General features: G+C 33.5%; 1 protein-coding gene across 1 annotated transcript in view; it reads right to left on the bottom strand.

Annotated features, from left to right (window-relative positions):
- Positions 1 to 237: 237 nt before the first annotated feature.
- Positions 238 to 20895, bottom strand: part of LOC114130368 (homeobox protein SIX6) — a 44722-nt gene continuing 24064 nt past the window's right edge. The window contains exon 2 of the mRNA XM_027995335.2: positions 238 to 2847. Coding sequence (XP_027851136.1) covers positions 2565 to 2847 — 283 coding nt within the window. The 3' untranslated portion in view covers positions 238 to 2564. The remainder of the gene's footprint in view (positions 2848 to 20895) is intronic.

Here is a 20895-nt window from a genome sequence, read left to right as displayed (position 1 = left end):
GAAAATGCATTTACATCAAAGTATACGAAAAATATGTTATAAAAAGAATAGGTTTTTTTTATTTAGAATGACTTATTATATAAAGGGTCCATTTTGAATCAAAATTAAAATCTATATCTAATAATAATTAGGACTACAGCGCAGCGATCGACTAGGCGATTGTTTGGCGGAGAGGTTTCGGAGTGTGTGCACATTGCACGAGCGGAATGGATATAAAAAAATAAAATAAAGACATAATTAACAAACAATTAATAATAATATATATTTCGGTTTTGTTTTAATAAACAGCTCCGTTGCAGTGTGATCGCAGTAAATCGATACAATAATATTATTTACTACGCGTCGCACAAAATCATCGAGAAATAGCACAAATAAATAAAACTACGTATGATTCGTATAATAACCATATGAGCCTTATTACATTATAATAATTTTATATCATATATAATATTATATTATAATAAGTTTGATTATTACGTTAAACACATTGAAAAAAAAAGTTACATAATATGTTTCTCGCATGTATATATATACCTATATATCAGTTTCTACGTGTATGTATATAATATAATAATAATAATAATAATAATAATATAAAGAATAGTTTTTGTACAATATATTTATGTAAATTATATAATATTAATTGCACCGTTTAAACGAACTAAAATTAATTTCTATTTACAAAATTCTATAAACTAAATAGTAATCATTTATATATATATATATATATAATATATATACATATTATATAGGTATAATATAAGCGTCCTAACAGGGTAGGTATAAATATATTAATGTACCTATCGAGGGTTACAATACACGGGGTCATTCATTTTTTCTGTGATTATAATATATTTTCATAATAATATTATATGATCGGGGTACAAAGTATAATAATATAATTTAAAGTGCGAAGTCTCTCGGCAATTCTACACGCTAGAATTATTATCATACATTGATATCGTTTCGAAACAAAGTCATCGTTATAATATGTAAATATTTTTATATACATACATATAATATAGGTATATACACTGCAGACAAAGACTCTAAAGTATATAAAACGAATAGTCGAAGGGCGTTTATATAATATATATTTATACAGATTTAAATCATACGTATCTGACGTATAATTATATCATCGATCGTATCGTCCGACAAAAAAATACAATGATTAATCTATTATAATATTGTATAGTTTGTAAAAAGACAAAAATGTTTTTATTTTTACAAATACGGTACAACGCGTGTTACAACATGTAGGTATAATTATTATAATAATAATAATAATAATTTAATAATCATAATAATAATAGTAATAATCATAATAATAATAATAAATGTATAATAATAATATTATGTATATAAAATGGTGGGTAAAGGGGTATACCGCTAAAAAATTTTCGATTTTGGTTTTCGGCAATCTCGTACGCAAGTCGACCAATAATTTTATCGACCACAAATTTATAACTAGACAGTCGAAACTCTTTAAATTATAATATCTGCCTGACATCCATCGTTTGACAACTACCGAATTGTGGTTGTATCGTTAAAACTTTTTTTTTAAATAAAGTAACTTAATTACATATATTTGCCATACAGTAATTTGCTCTATATATCTACAGGTATAATTATTTATCGAATTATAGAAAATATATTACGCTTAGAATTTTTTTTTCAGCTTTATGATCACAAAGTCATACCTAATATTGTAATAGCAATTACATATATGTATAACTATAATGAATAATGATAGTCTGCAAATTGAATTTAATAGTAAAATAAAAACATTTTACTACGACAAGGGTACCAATAAGACTATAGTTGATGTAAAGTTATTTTATGATACTTATATAGATTAGATACCTATATCGATGGTGGTGATGGTGATGGTGGCGTGGCGGAGACGATAGGTAACCAAGAGCCGCCTCTTAGCGAACCGGATGAGTGGCAGATCGCTGTTATAGTTGACTAACTAAACTAAACATTGTTTTCATTATTATTATATAGTAGTTTATCATATAAACCCGTGATCGCCTATGTTCGTCAAGTGTTTGGTGGGAGCAGCGTAATATTATGATTAAAACATCTGAAGTCTTTTCATCGAGTTCGCCACGCCATCACCGTTTATAATGATAAAATACGGAGTGTCTATATAGGTATATTATTATAATATACGACGACGACAAATGACGGACGTCATCGGGCGTGGAAATCGCATACGACTTGTCGTGCCGCGTTTAGTCGGACTGTCTAGTTATTGTGTTATAATATCTGTGCTGCAGCTGCAGGTTTCGACACGATATCGCCTAAGATGTTGTAAACGCGTTGTACGGCAAATGGCAACATCGTCGTCATCGCATTAAGACGACGTCGGACTATGATATTATTATTATTATTATTATTGTTGTTGTCGTCATCGTCGTCGTAAAGCGATGAGACGCCACTGCAGAGAGAGAGAGAAAATAACGAAACGACCAAAAAACGAACAAATCAAACCGTGCGCGTCGTCGGCGGAAGGCGCGTCACCAGCCGGCGGTGATCGGCGGGTGAGGCGGGCTGTATCACGTGAACGGCCTGTGCAGCGCCAGCGGTTGCGGTAACGTGCACGGCGACGGGTTGGTGAGGCCGATGCGGGGCGGGTCGCCGGTCAGCTGGAGCGGCGGGGGCGGCAGCGACTGGAGCGGCAGCGGCGGCATGGACGGCGGGCCCGGCGACGGGGCGCCCAGGCTGATGCTCGACTCGGACCCGGTGGTGCTGGCCGCGCCCGGCGACATGGACCGCCGGAGGTTCAAGTGCCGGCCGCCCGAATGCGCCAACTGGGCGGCGAACTGCTGCTGTTGCATCCTGCGTGCGGCACGAAAACAAAAAACAAAAAAAAATTACAAATAAATAACATAAGTATATTATTTATATATATTTTTGTATGGTCATTATTAATTATTATCGTGTATACTCTATTTTATATTTTTATATCGATTTGTTGGTAGGTATAGTATATAAACACAATATGCGACCGTATAGTAAAAACCGTATCTACAGCATATATACGTATTAGAGAGGGCTATAGTGCAGATTATGTGTTTTTTTTTTAAATATAGAAAGAGATTCGACGGAAAATAATTTTTATACCGCGCGTAGTGCCCGCGTAGTCTCCGTGCGGGGAGGGATTTAATATTTTAATGGACATTTATGACCCGCGTTGTATGTCGTCCTATATCGTCATTGCAGGAACAATATTGTAAATACCACAGATTTTATACCTTTTTTTTGTTTTATTGTGTATACATATATATATATATATATATAAATATATATACAAGTGCGTGTAAATCCATTAGTAAAATTTTTTTACCCGGCGTAAAAGTAGGTATATAATATAATATATATTGTACTAACTCGACTTGCACTAATAACTTTTGAATTTTGATAAACGAACATAAATTCCATCATAATCGGCGATACTATTTTTGATCAATTTTTTTTTTTGGAATTTTAAATCAACTTTATTCATAATTTACGTTTTTACTCGCCTGTTTTAGAGTTTAAATAAGTTGTATTTTAGTGTTTTTTCGTCACCTTAAACTACTTCACTTCAACATAATTTGATGAATTCTGTCATATATATTATGATTTTGCAATATCAATAGATATACTTTGATATACTTTTAAAATTTCTTTTTTGTTATTTGTCCATAATAATTGTATTTCTCATCAAAATATGTTAAAAGAAGCGTTAAATAATTATCCGTTTGCTTATACGTATATATAGTGACGTGTACCTACACAATATGTTTTAGTTTGGCGGTCGCACGATACTATACATATTATTATATTGTGTTTCATGACCGAAATCGGCTTATAATAACTTATGTGTGTACGCCGTTTCGCAGGCGAATATGTCGTTTTCACACCGCCGCCGTCGCTATATTATGGATGCGGACGGACCTGGTGGTGGCGGCGACGACAACGCGGTGGACGTCAATAACCCATTAAATTTTTTCGCGGATACGAACGTCCGTATTATAATAAACAGGAAGTGTGTATATAGCGGGGCACAAAAGGCGACGGTGATTTTGTTTGAAAGGATGTCGTCCCCTGTTCACACCGTCGTCGCCGCCCCCTCAACGCTACCCGATGTCGCCGCCACTGCCGCCGAATACACACACTAATCACGTTTAATGCGAATACAATCGCTACAGTTTAAAAAAAAAAAAAAAAGCCCACGCATCATTATTATTATTATTGTTGATGTTGATATCAATCAATTCGGCCGCCACCCGTTCACGTGAGTCTCGATTTTTATTTCCATACATAAGTATATATTATATAGTACGGTGTACCTATTTATTATATTCTAATAATAATATATATTAAATTACGGCATACGCACGCGTATCGATTCTGAAATCGATAGAGCTATCCTCAATAACGATCGCGCTTATAATAGGTACCGTGTAACGATTGTCTAAGCTATATAATCGCCAATCGGTTTGCAAGTTATTGCAGTTGTGTATATATAATATAATAAGTACACACTACACACTATAACACAGAACGCGCGTACATTATTATAAGTTAGACAAAATATTATATTGTTTTTAGTAAGTTTATAGCCGCCACAATAAAAGCACAGTGTGAAATGAGATAATTCCCTTCCTAGACTCAATTTATGTCTCCCTAACATTTTCCCCTTTTTTTATTATTATGATTAAGTATTCGGTATAAAACATCAATAAAAATAAACATAAAATTGTACTGTAAAACCGAATTTTAATATATTAATATTTACTTTAGTTTTTTCCCATTATTTTAAAAACTATACCTACGTATACATCCCAAAAATACCAACTAAATTCAATTTTCTATCAGAAACCCTCATCGAAGTCAATGGTCAGAGGAGTATTTGTCTACTAGAAAGTATTATCAGGCACAAAAATAAAAATACACATAATTATTGTAACATCAATACGTTCTTCCGCTAAACTCAGAATCTAAAATCGTATTTCATATAAGTCTCAATAGAGAGATTTAAGGATAAGGCGAGTTATATTTCCAATCAAAAAAACAAATAAGATTCGCTGAAAATCGAATGGTCGCCCACGGCCCACCCATAAGTCAGTGTTGACTCTTGACCTTATATTATTATATAAGCAATAAGCATAATATATCGTATGATGTACCAAATTGTCCAAATTACAAACAGTCAATACATACTAAACGATCGCCTGCAGAACGCGTATAAAAAGTAATATTATATGTTATGTATGTACAACGAGAACGCGTGTGTACACAAATTATTGTTATGTGGTATGCGGGTTATTATTTTATCATCATTTGCAGCAGCTGTAATAACAATCAATAAAATGTATTATTCATTTATAATATAAATTATTATTGTCCTGCACTGTCAGTTTCAAGCGCATAATATATATTATAAATTATAATCATTTACATATTAAAATCGAGAGATGTCCATTATTGGCGTTACATCACCGTCATTGCGCGGATCTATATTTATTTATTTATTATAATATCTTTATTGATACACGCATTAAGCACGATCGTGCGGTAAACCATCTGCGGACAGGGGTAGAAAGGATTTTCGAAATCATAACCCAAAACCGGTGCCGCCGACATAATATAATATCATACGTACTAAGAATGTATACTATATAACACGCGTATCTATATTAAGCGGAATGATATGCACTGTCGTCGCCGTTGAATTTTCCCGCAGACACACTACGCGACACGCGCGTATTTGTCAAATCACGGTTTTCTCTCACTCTCTGTCACAATCAGCTCTATACAGTTTAAATGTATAATACACATAAAACACACGCATATAATATAATATTATGTACTGTATAGGTATATAATACAGTGTTATAGTGTATATAATAAATATTGTTATTATTATTATGTTTTCGTACACTCTCTTTTATCCAGTTAACGGTCTTTTGAATGCGTTCACCCTCGCCCTTTAATCGCCGTACGCCTAATCGGCCGTACAAAAACACTTCCCCCCGCCGACGACGATGCGCGTAACCCCTTGGCCCGTTTCGCGCTCTATTTACTCAGAGAATACAAAAACACATAATGCACGACAGTCTCGACATTATCGACGACGGCGTCGACAGCAGGACACATACTATATACACTGCTCCGGCATATAATAATATACTAATAATATATATATATATATAGATCGGTGCTGCAGTATAGAGTTAGTGAATATAGGTACGAGTATACATATTATTATACGGTGTAGTCGGGCTTAAAGAGCGTCCGAAGAAAATATATAAATAGATAAAAGATGTTGCGGTCTTCAAAGTATAACAAAATAGATTGAAATCGATTGCCTTAATGACACGAATAGAGTTTCCTTTACCATCGCTCTCTATATATCTGTGTGCGTATAAACCGTGTAGGTACGTAGCTACTTACTTTTCTCTCTCTATATATACAGTATACACACACAATATAGTACCGCATCTTCGGCTATTTTTTTTACCCGAATCGAACAAAGAAAAACCGTTTTATCACTGATCGCCGCACGTAATATTCTGCAGGTCGCCGGACACTGTAGCTCAACTTGAATGTATATACGTATATATATTATATACACAGCAAGTATATTGCACGTCTGTGTGTGTGAGCATACCTCGAGGGTATTTGAAATAACAAAAATAAAGTACAAATCCCTTGACGACCCTGCAGCAAATGCGCAAGTATCGTGAGGGAGGAAAATATGGTATATTTTTCATTTTTCATTTTTTTTTTTTTTTTTTTTTTTTTTTAATAATAATTGTTCCGCTTCTTTTCACAACACTATGTATAGCGGCAATCAAAGTCACATTTTGATTTGTTCCATTTTTGTATAGGTAGGTACAATAATAATTTATAATGTATATTATTATAACGACCGTCGCTGCTGTCGCCGATTATATAATTTATGAAAACCAACGACACGAGTGCATCGTTATAATACCATATGATGATGATAATTGATAAATTACACAATGTGTTCGCATAATGCGCATACAATATTAATAGGTACCGTATAATATGTGAGTATTCATTTTTTATAGATACTCGCATGTATATGTATATATTATATACCGTATAATGTGATTTTTACTCGAGATTAATATTGGCCGCTTTTGCGCAGCAGTAATTGGAAAATATGAATTTTAATACATATTATTTTCTTTTTCATTCCTTCCTGTTTTTCTTCCGTCCTTCCTTTCTTTCATTCCTTTTCGTTATTATTATATCATTATATCGTTGTTATTAATTTCGTATTTTTTTTTTTTTACTTTCGGTTACCTCTTCATTCCCGCCTCGATCCTGGTAGGCGTGTATTGTATACGTATATATATAATAAGCGTTTCCGTGTACTGCTGTAGCCTTCACTCCGACACGGCGCGGTGGCAACTATACGACAACTACGACAACGACGACGACGAGCAAGCCCCCCAAGTACCCGCCCACCAAAAAAACACTTGACAATTTAATGACTCCGACTCGCCAACGCTATATAGTATATATATAGGTACTATATACGTACTACTACACCATCACTGCTATGACTACTATATTACTACCGGTGCCATGTTTATTTAACGACGATGACATTGACGATTTTCTAGCGTGTTGCAGTGGTAAATATAATATTATAATATTATTACTATTATTACTATTATACTATACGCACATACACGTACGAGTCGTTGTCGTAGTCATTCTCGTCATTTGTCAGTGTATTTTCCCCTACACGGCTACACGTATTATTGTAACGCGCGACGAAGGCACAAATAATCCAAGGAGTTGTCAAACAATTTTTCTTCGCCCACACTCGCCCGTGTATATAGGTACCTACACGTTATATATACATCGCAAACTTCATTTCGTTCAAGTTTTTATTTTGTTTTTAACTTTAACACATACACAGTTAAAAATAACTCAATTACCTATGCGATATATACGCGAGTCGAGCCCCGTATTATGTTTATGTATAGGTACCATTACTTAAATTATACAATATATTATTACGTATATATTATAACTCGTGTTATAATACGTACTTCAAATTCAGAACGTATCCGTTATTTATTTCATATATATATTTTATACCATAATGACGTAGCCGGTTTCGGCAGAGAACCGAGGATATATAACATTATATTATATACCTATGTAGTATGTATACGTGTGTGTATAAGCCGGGTGAAACCAATATTTATTTTTGTATAAACCCGATGACTTGCGCGAATAACAGGCGCCAGTTGTAGTCCGTCCAGAAATAAAGAGACTTTTCAAAACAAAAAAAATAAATAAATAAATAAAATAAAAACCGAAACGAACCCACGTTCGAAGAAGCGGGATGTGAATAGAAGACGATCGTCATTAGAAAACAATTTCGAGTTCTTAACTCCCCTCTGCAGAGATAACAAGCGCATTTAATGGCGCAAGTTTAAGAAGTTTTTTTTCCTTTTAATTTCGTATACCGAGTCAAGTGGAAATTAATTATATGTACAACTATAATATATACCTAGGGTATACTATCTACGTATATAATATATTATATGCTGTAGGCGTATAACTGCAGCAGCTGATTTTTATACCGTCATGATATTGTATTAACATCAAACCCACTTTAAAATCAGACGATTGCCAATAATAAAAATAAAATAATAATGTTTCATATACCTACGTTAATAAAATATAACATGCCTTTTATGCGTATACTTTCAAATATAACACTAAAAACGAAAGTACGGTGTAAACATGCGGCAGTATCGTGCGATTTATTTATTTGTTATAATCAATTTCAACGCACTATAAGTCATAATAATAACCATAAAAGGTAATTGAGTGTCTTTATAGAATATACGAGTACCTATAACAAACGAGACTGGACAGTGTCGATTTATAACAGTGACTGCGACGATGGCGTGATAAAATCGATTTTTTTTTTTAAATAAGTATTATACCTACATGTAGTATACGACTGCAAGGAAAATACAAGATATAGATATTAATTGAAGGCCGACGCATTATACATTTATACATCTGCTGGAATTACATACAATGTATAGTGTTAAGTTATTTTTTTTTCATCTATAGGTAGGTATAGATATAAGATATCTCAACGAAAATTTTTTCTAGAATCTAGATAGAAATATATAATTAATTTAAACGACTATGCAAAAATTTATCAAAATTGCTATAATTTCTACCTCAGATGGCACTTGAATCCCGATTTTATAATTTATTTAAATATAATATACATATATATACGCAAATATACGATCATTTTATCTATTTAAATATAGCTATATTGTACCTGAACATAATACTGGTTGCAGCAGATCATGCGAGCTGGTTACGATGGGGAGTCGATTTCATGGTCAGTTAAAAGCCGGAGCGCATACGAAACATCGTCAAAGTCCAAATTACATTACTTCCTATGTACGAAATGTGTAATTTGCGTCGAAAATCCCTCTTCCGCGTTGTCGTTGCGATCGTCGACGACGCGGTGCCAGCTGTAACACGATATACAACGCACGCGGACCATTCGATTTTTATGTACATATTACATACGCCGCCGTTCAACATGTAAAAAGCGCCGAGCCCGGGAGTTACTCCCACGGTTCTCACGTAAACAAATTCTACTTCCCTCCGAAACGCACATGAAAAGTCATCGCATCGCGAGCGCTGTACGCAGCGTCGGCGAGTAGGGTCCCATCATCATCATCATCGTATGCGCCGATAAAAAGACGTAAAAAGAGTCGTGTGTACGTACAGTTTGTTTTGTATCAAGGGTAGCATCGCTCTATGTGTGTATGTGTGTGTGTGTGTTTTTAGGGTGGTCTCAGCGAGGGAAAAATAAATACACTCACATATACACACACACACACACACACACACACACACTCGAATATATATGTGTGTGTGTGTGTGTGTGTGTATAAAGAAACAGTCTATGTTGTTTTTGGCCGTGTAGTACAGGCGCCTTTTAGCTTTTTGGTCAAGAGGTTCCCGATAAGCACACACACACATAAATATATATATATATTATATTGAAAGAGACAATAATATAATATATCGGAGCAGACGCGGCGCCACATTGTTCGCGGGACAAATCGAAATTTACGCGCGTTTGATTTTCGCTCTTCAATTTTGTAGATCTCCAATGTGCAATATGCCAAAGAAGATGATATAATATATATATATATAAACCTATACCTAATATAATAATATATTATATACGCACTACATCAAGAGAGAGTTAGTGTGCTGGTGAATTGTGGGCGAGGGAGAGGAACCATATTTTTGCGATGTTACGCCGTCATCGTAATTCGATATTTTTTTTCCACTGTTGTTTCATCTGGCTTGCCGTACAATAATATTATATATACATACATGTATGTATATAATATATATTCGCTTTGTTGTGTGTTTGATCAAAACTGGACCTGACATAATACTTCCGGCCCTCGACATCGTCGTTTGAAGAAGAAAACCAGTTTTCTGTATCCCGGCAAAACACCGCCACGGCCGTATTATGTTCTCAATAATATTTTACCGATCTTCGAGGCCAGATAAACAATATAACAACGTCCGCGAGGTAGGTACATATTGTTTAGACTTTAAACGTTGCATTTTTACCTTATTTTGTTCGGACCACAAATGACATTTTGTACACTCTGCTGCACAAAGTGAAACTGTTCGTATCCATAGATATATATATCTAATAATAATATATCTAATCGATCTTAAATCTGTATATTTATATATATAATATATATATATAGGAACGTTGACTATTGTTCCGCCTCCGCAGTGTGGTGGTCTACTTATTATTTCGGCGCACGCAAACAATTATATCGTGTATACATAAAATATATATGGGCCATAAAAGGTAAAACTGTTTCGTTAGATCTGTGTATTTGATACTGTTTTGATATAATACACTGTTGCGGGGTCCGATATTTTGCAATCTTATTGTCATACGATATACCGCAATACGAGTAGAATAATATATGAATATATCTTTATAAATATAATATTTAGTGTATGTAAACGGTTTTAGACCACACGTCTATTCTATTATACATATCAGTAATATTATGAGTATGTGTAAAATTATATTATAAAGTTATGTTATAGGCACTGTAAATTGTACACATTACATTCATATTTAAATTTAATTAAATATCTGAAAACAATTTTAATAATAATAATTGATAATACCTGACTAATATTATAAATATAAATGTATAATATTTTAATTTGTACATATTTTACTGTAACAAACACGTGGTCTGCAAGGCGATAAAATAAAGTTTCTATATAGGTAAATCACATATTTTTGAAATTTATTTTTCACTGACGACAATAATAATTCCACGATCGAAAGTAACCGTATGTATAGATTTATTTAGAAAATCCAGATTTTACGAGTAGATACACATATGCACACACTTTATACGCGTTCGCGACGAAGTACATTCGATTGGGAAATTCCCATATGGTTCTGAGATCAAAAGAGTTACTTTTGGGGGAGTAGCGGCGAAATTGACTTTGTGCGCGCTCAGCAAAGGAGAGCAAAATAAATAACCAATTTATTTCTCCACATAATACTCGTTATTCAAATCAACAATACGCAAGATTCACATGCATATTGTTCCCCTCGTATTATTTCATCTCGTTTTTTATTTCATTTTCTTTATGCCCGGTTTTTTTATTTTTACATTGTCCTTAAATTTGTTCCAAGTCACGAGATTCATCACCGCGTCTTTTGTCCCCCGGCTACGGCAGAGTCGACTTTCCAGTCGAATCATTTCAAATTCAATATTCCCTGATTTAAAAGTATACAGCGTATTATGATTACACACAAAAACGAAAACTCGAAAACGATTCCACGGCCGTATTTCGAACGGCACGAAGAGATATTTAATATACAATATATATTATTATTATTGTACAGTCATCGTTACGAAAATGGTCTTTCTGCGTTATTGATTTTAATTTAGACATTATTCTCCGAGTCGTCTTTATTTCCGTCTCTTTTCCTCGATTCTGTATAATATTGTCCGTATAAGTCGGTCGATTATTACCCCGGGCCGCCACACCATCACTACCGTCACTACTGCAGCAATGACAAAACAATTAAGTGTTCACCCCTTTTCGCTGTCGGCAAAACTAAGCGTACAATCGGCCTTTCGGCATTGTCTATGTCTATATATAAATAGGCTATTGTTATATAGGGTATAAACGAACATTATTGCGAAGCTCGAGCGACAATTATTATTGATACTTACATTATTGTATAATAATATAGGTATAGGGTCATATTGAGTCATATTTTCAATATTTTTTATACCGAAATAAATCTTATCGTGTTTTATTTTCAAACAACGTGAAAATTATTATTCTATAAATGATATCTACTGCCAAAAAAAAATTGATCTTACAGTATTCAACGAAAGATCAAAATCAAAATTCCCAAAAACAACTGTGTTCAAAAATCCCAATCCAAAGACCTCAAGCAATAATCTTAAAATTTAAATGCTTCATTCTACCTATACATTTTAATTTTTAAATAATACTCTTTACCTAGATTTCAAAATACCTATACTGTCACTAAATAACTGCAAAGCGTCAGACTATAACTTAATCTCTAACGCACAATATTAAAAACGGCGAGTAACCCTCTTATAGTACACATAAGCCAAATATCATTCTCAATTATTCCAGGAAATCCTAAAATATGCTAAAAAGTAAAAAGACAGTGTTTTTATGTGCTTATCTCAAAAAAAAATATTTATTTTTTATATTTTATTAATTAAAAATGTAGGTTTATTGTTAAGCTCTATAATATACGACCTATAGAAAATTATGCTAAAAATTGATTAATAATATGTTATATTATAAATATATACGAATAATATTATCTAAAACTATGTTACCTATACGTCATGTGATATAATTAAAGTATCATATACATAATATGAAAACGATTTGTCGAGTAAAGGATTGCTGCAGTTCATATATAATAATATACTTAATACCTGTACTATTTATCAACCACAACAACTAATATATGTTAATGATAATGCTGTATAATATATAGCCGGTTTGTGTTATAGGAAAAAATTCATCATCCATTGATAACGTATAACGATAAATTAATTCACACGAAAATATGTGCGAGTATAAATTATATGATATTAAACTTTTATTATAATACTATTAAAACCAAAGATTATTTCGTTTTTCGAGTATTCGGTTATGATTTACATATAATGTATAATACCTATATATACATACAGCGCCCAAGGGCCGAGGAGTTTTCAAACGATACATAATTATTTTATGAGCAATCGTTTTTATTATACATATTTTCTATACGGAGTCATATAGTGGAATAATATTATGCGTATTGTATAATATACATAATATGTAAGTCAACAGCGGTGGAATAATGCCGTATTTGTCATAATTTTATGCAAATACAGTATGTTACGTTATAATGTTATATCGAAATTATTCCCTCTATTCAATATAATATATATAATAACCGGCTAATATGGTATATTGTGTGCAACCCCTTATAGAAAATCACGAAGTATTAACTCCTGGTGTGTGTGTCGCGCAATACACAACCCGCTCGCGTTAAAAATGCGTAATTCCGTTTCTCGTATGTATAAATTGATATTATTATAATATGTATTTTGATCATCAAAATCGCATAATTATTATATTCGTTCTGATTATCTACGCAAAAGATAATATAGGTGTAGTCGAGTTTTCGTTCTCTTACTTCTATACCTTGTACTTATAATTAATGGCCGTTAATTAAAAGATTTCATTTCATTATTATTAAATGAGTCATATTATTTACCTCCGAAACGTTGTTCGATTTTAATGAGTTTTTTACCTTTTTTGACTGAACGGTTCAGAAGGGTATATTTACTGCATCGATTAACAAATATAATTTCACATTAGTGTTCACAAGGTTTGTCGGATAAGGTGGTCCTGCCAACCGGTTTTGTTTTGACGGTTCGAATAAAAAAGAAAATATAATATACACGTATATAATATATATACCATATATATTGTACACCGATACGTTTTATAATACTTGTATGATGGTTGGCGGCACCTATAACATTTAATTGACAAATTACGCGCGCTCCAATGGACTTTACCAAAATGATTAATATATTATGGAGGCTTACGAGACGATATATACTGTATATCTGTATAATGACTTAATTTAAAGAAAAGTGTATAATATTTTGAGCCACCGGTTACAGAATCGTCGACAGCGAAACAAATGACGTATATAATATACTCGGTATAGATTATGTGTGCTATACTGCAATGTAGCATTATTAGTGTATTGCATTAAATAAAGATGAAAATCAAAAAATTACGTCGAGTCTAGCATTTTATTTTTTACTGGTAGTATGGATAACGCGCATCGAAGGCAGAAACTATATACCTGCACAAGTCTACAAGTGAATTTGATGTGATACACGTGTTCGAGAGTAGATACTATGAGAGAGAATAATTACGAAGTGAGTGGTTTCGAGAGACGCGCGTGTATAATGTATATAACAATATTATTAATAACAGATATACACTATACATGCACATTCGGTGTACATACAACAACGATGGCGTGCTCGTGTTCATTTGCAGGTCCGACGCGAGAAATTGCCGCGCATACAATATATTATATCGTTTCGTTATACTATTATATGATTATCATTATTTATTATACCTACATAATTATATAATATGATCGAAGCCGGTCGACTAATGATCGCAATCCGCGACATAGCGTATATACAATAACACCCATCCGTCTCCGTTGTCAAAGTATCTATACTCCACACACACACACACACACACACACACACACACACACACACACACACACACACACACATACATACATACATACATATATATAAACATAAACAGAGAGAGAGAGAAATAATAGACGAAAATCGAGAAATTCGGGTCAACTAATACTAATTTGTTAAACCGTCGATCGACGACTGCAATATTATCCCAACGGGCGCGTGTGCGGACGAGAGACGAAAAGAATTCGATTACCATCGGCTGTCATGACGTATATATTATATATATTGTATTATTATATTATATACATACGATTCTAATAATAATAATAATCGTATAATACGCGCGTTCGCCTTTTTCGTTATTCCCTCCGGCAAAGAAGATCAGCAAAAGTAATCCAAAGCGTGTACAATATTGTTCGGCTTCAGTAGTAGTAATACACCCAGAGTATATATAAAGGACCGAAAACCAACCTGATCAACGGCCGTTTGTGTATATTATATAATACAACGCCGCTGTGTCGAGCTTGGTGTGTATATATACATACATAGATACAGCTCGGCCGCCCTCGTGAGCGCAGAAATTGGATTTGAATTTCGCGTGCAAACAAATCGCCGTTCGTTTAATTTCCTACCATACTTTTTTTCCCCTTGCCTCGACCCCGTTTGTATATTATATTTATATACATATACATAAAAAAAGGGAGCCGCGCGTTTAAAACGAGACAAAGAAACGAAAGCTCAGTGACGGCGTAATAATGTGTAAACGATTTTATTTTTCTACGCGCCTGAATGACAACGGAGCAACAAGCCACAGTCTACATGTATACAAGCATCTAGAATATCACCGTCTGTCGTCGAATTATAATTTATACCTTCACATTGTTATCATTATTATTATTATTATAGAGAAAGTGCGACTCGCAGACTTTAGCTTTATCGAATAAACGCAAAAAAAAAAAAATTGAAACTCAAAATGCCGTCATAAACAGTTTCTATTACATGATATTACAGATCGGTGTATAGGAACGCTATTATACGACTGTTATGCGAGCATTCTTGGGCAGAGCATTTCGTTCCGGCCATAGACCTTATAAAATAGGTATAAGTACATATAATTATATTGTGTGTCTATAAAAAGTTTACGATTCCGGCACGCACCGACTAAATCAGTCCCGGGCAAATGATAACGCGTTGCACACGTGTGTCCGTCTACGCGATAACACCGCTCCACAGACACTATGTACATGTTATGTATAAATATTTATGGATATTATATACAATATACATAATATGTACATTGTAATTAACTCGGAAATGTCTCTGTGGCATTGTGGCAAGTCGGTCTAAAGTATAGTTTGTTTAAAAATATTTTTCTTTGCACGCGTTTCTTCTTGTGTGATCATCATTTTCAATTGTGAAATGAAGTAATGGAGTGGTCAGTAAAGTCAAGACAAATCAAAAGAAAACAACGGCAGTTGCTGTTATAGCAATATTAATCTATGATATTCAAATTTATAGTCGTTTTTTAAAGTCTATAATCACTAATCTTTGTAAAATCTTAAATTAGTTAATCATTATACACATTTTAAAATCGATATTTTCACGAATAAAATTTAACATAATTATTTAACTCTGTAAATAGACATAAGATTCTAAGATATTTTTAAAGGCAATTCGATCCCCACTTTCCCCCTTGTCCTTGTGGCAAACGAATGGTGTGTGTTTTGTCTTAGTGATTTCCACGTCAAATAATACTAATAGGCGAACATAGAAGTATTACAGATTTACTGCAGTTGAGTAACACGCAGACACAAATTTACACTTTATTTGGTCCAAAATATATCTTAATCGAGTATAAAAAAAAACATTTTTCTTTTCATTAAACAAATTTTTGATCATCAAACGTCAATTAAAAAAAGTTAAAAATAGTAAATACTCATTTAATATACGAGTATTTTATTTCAATCCAATTTTTCTTATAATATTCATATTATTATTATTTTTAAATAATATCGCTACCGAGTAACTATCAACGATTGCCAGCTCCTATGACCTATACGAATAATTTATATTTTGTATGAAAATAGTCATTTCATACTATGGTGTACATAATTCATATAGCCAGAATAATATATGATGTGGATTAGCTGTAACAATAGGAAAATCTAATATCAACTATATAGCCGTTTTATCAGACCAATTTAGCCAAAAATATAATTCCAAATTTGAAACTGGAATGTACCTACAGCTCTTTAACATGTATAGGTTATAAGCACCTATATAATGTTATAAACATTATAATCAATATAATACTCCTTTAAAGGTATCATATTCGGTCGGTTCTCCGCACACCCGTCCAAACGGAAATCATAATAGTAATTCGCGGCTATACATTATAGTGTGTCACTGCACTATATGTAAGTATTTCAAAGTTATTAAAACGTGACCGCGCATACGACTCGCGTGGATAATTATTAAAATTTATTTCTATAATATTAACAAATAATACAAATACACGCATAATAATCGGGGCGTATTCGTCGTATCTGTTTGTATAATATACATTATATATATACGTATATGAACTACAGAAATAATTATATACTCAACTACTCGTATATATACCTATACCCGTGGAGACAAAGCGTTTCTGCCCAAAGAGTCGACGAGATTAGATGACGTCCGCGGACGTAAAGGTATATAATATGTATAGACGATGATTAGTGTGCGTGCGTATAATATATAATAGGGTGAGCGCGCGGAAAGATCGCTCGGGAAATCGGGTAACGGGAGATCGCGCGCGTGGACCGCTATAATTAGGTTTCTCGATACAAACACGCGGGCGGGCGGCGCACAAAAGAGAGTTTTGTTACAAAGAGAATTGTGTATTAGATATCATTAGGAGGGCTACCAGAAAATGAGAAATGTGATAACAGGCGTTGGCAATCTGCACCAACACCGTAGGTGTACGCGTGTATATACTATATACAGTGTGAGGGTGCGCGCATTTAATATATAGTCTTACGCCCCAACGTCGCCTTCGCCTTGTCAGCTGAGTTTTACGCGGCTCAAAAGAAAGGGTTTTATTCATTTACGTAGGTACAGGAAAGGTGACAGATAAAGTTCACATGCACAGTCTCGTCGTTTACCCATATATTTGTCGTTTTGGCGGTGGCGGTTGGAATATAATAATAACTATTGGTACACGAAATTCACTTCTCTGACAGCAGACGGTAATAATATATACAAACCATCTGCTCATATATTATAAGCCATTACGGGTGTTCTATTAAAAGGCTCGGTAATCAAAAAGAAAACTTGATTTAACGTGTAGTTAAACGGTGTTGGATTACTTTGTATACGGTTGGTTTTACAATCATTATTATAAGTACGTATATATACTATATAGGTACGCAACTTATTTTATATTCAATTGACTTTCGTCACAGAAATGTTTCGATTAATATTATTTCTTGGATAATGTCATGTAATATAATGTGTAAAAAAGTTAAATGCAGTAAAAAAAAACGATTTCGAAGCAAAAGACGTTATATACCTATTTATAGTATCGTCACCGGCTTTTAATGAAACGCCCACGCGTGCCAGTTAATACAAGTGCGCTACATTATAATATCCACACACACACATATATAATATATATATATATATATAAGTATTAAGTATATTATATACTGCAAACATACAGGCAGGTCACCGTATTTTCCGATTTCCTGTTTAACCCTATTGGAAAACGGAAAAACATGCAGGGTGGGCCACCCTGTACATCGCCACCGCTTAATTTTTTTTCCCCTCTAACTAACAATAATAATTTATAGTAATATAGTCGTAGATATAATATATATATTAATAGCAGACATCTGGACACCACACCCCGCGAGGGATTATTAATTTTCGTATATACCTTTCTATACCTATACCTATATGGTTTTTTTAACACCGTAAACAAATCGGTAATAAAAAACTACCAAAATAATGAATCGTATAGTCGTTCGGGTTGTGACGACTCAATTACCCGAAGGGTGTTGGACTGAGCGATGAGCTCTGTCGGCCGAGCAGTCATGACACATAATATCATCATCACGAAGCGCGCGATGATGTCCGTATGTGTGAGGAGCTGTGCCGCCACGACGGTGCGCGCTCACGGGTTGACTGATTGTTGTTCATCAACGGGCGGACATTACCGTACAGCAATATTATTATTGCCACCGAGGTGTTGGGATCGTCGTTCATTATTATTATTATTTTTTTTTAACAGTTTTGGATGGTTTTTTTCCCCGTCTATAACATCTGTATTTGCCGCTGCCGCCGGGCCCTAATACAGTCTCTGAGTAATTTTTCTCTTTGTCACCTCTTCGATATAACATCATTTATCTCGCCGTGGTCGTCCGGCCGCGGCTTACCGCTACAAGGGGTATAACAAATTTAAAATATTACTTAACACTTGAACACTGCACATCAATTCCAATCGATACTTAGGCGGGCAAACACATCTCTATATAGGTACCTTCATATAATAGTAATCGTGTGTTTGTTACACATATTATAGATATAATAAAAGTATAAAAATGTTTAATTAAAAATCGTCAAAAACACGAAACGTCTACGAATGTACAGATAGCCGGCGACTAAATGGTCACGAAAACCGCGATAGACACGTGCGAATGACGTATCTATATACCTATATTATACTATAAACAAAACGATTAAATTATTGCAATCGTTGTAGGTAATGTATATATACTGCATGCACAGGACGAGCCGCAGCGTTTTCTCCAATATCGACCTTACATCACTGCTGAGGGCATTAATATTATAACACCTAGGCTCATTCTGTATAATATACATTATATACGTATACGTCGATCATCGTGTAATATATAATATGTGTATATATACTACTGCACCTACACGAGCTACGCGAATACTGCACAATTTTTTGTACTAAATTCTTGCAACAAATTGTTACTCATTACCTATAGGATATAATAGACTCGGACTCGAAAATCAATAATCTTCTGCTACCGATCATTTACTTCATTGACTATATATAATATACATATAGGTATGGGTAATATTATCGTTATTCAAAAATATCAATTAGATAATCTCGAAGGCCGCCTTGCCAAGACTAATTTATTAGAATGTTATGTTATACTATTATAAAATGAATCACAAAAATAAAGAAAAGCTCTATAAACAAAAATTAATTTTAACAAAATTTGGAAAAGTACTTCAATAATGTCCAATAAATTGAGAACAAAATTTGTACTCGAGAAAAAGTTCACAATCAAAATGCTTTGATATTAAAGAAAGTTTTTTAAAAAAAGTTCTATCCACGTAAAAATAAAGTCCAATAAAATTAGATAGTGCTATTTCAGACGGTTATATTAACGTGTTTCAACGCTATAAAATCTCGATAATTCTCATACTTGTAGACAAATAATGTTAATGACCATCGAATAATAAAGTTATACTACGATATAAAATCATTTGTCATAAATATAATTTGAAGTATCTACACCGAGCTATAATTATATTGCATAAATTGTTCTTATTCTAAAAATTAAAAGTACGAGTGTATTATGGATTGTCACACATTTTCGCAATGACTCATTTTTACTATGTATAATAAGGTAATGACTAACATATACGTCTGTGCTTGCGTTAATGTTAACATTGACGATCGTTTACGTATATATAAACGCGCGAGGAGTGAATTTATTTTGTTTCAAAGTCAAATGGTTGACACATATTATTATTATTTACTGTTGTACGAGATGCTTAATGCATGTGATAGGTACTCAAATTTCACAAATACTATATAATCTGTACAGGATATAATGCACTTTGCCACTTTTAGACGAAATGTATGACTACGGTGAAGGTTTTTTTCTCTTTTAAGTCACTCGTCATTATTTTACAAATAAGTAATACTCATGCACCCAACTATTATTATAAAGCAAATAGGATCCCTCTTCCGTTGCATTAC

This window comes from Aphis gossypii, chromosome 3 (assembly GCF_020184175.1).
Source record: "Aphis gossypii isolate Hap1 chromosome 3, ASM2018417v2, whole genome shotgun sequence".
NCBI classification, from domain to species: Eukaryota; Metazoa; Arthropoda; class Insecta; order Hemiptera; family Aphididae; genus Aphis; species Aphis gossypii.
The sequence above is the reverse complement of the archived record's forward strand: the minus strand, read 5'-3'. Positions and strand labels throughout refer to the sequence as shown.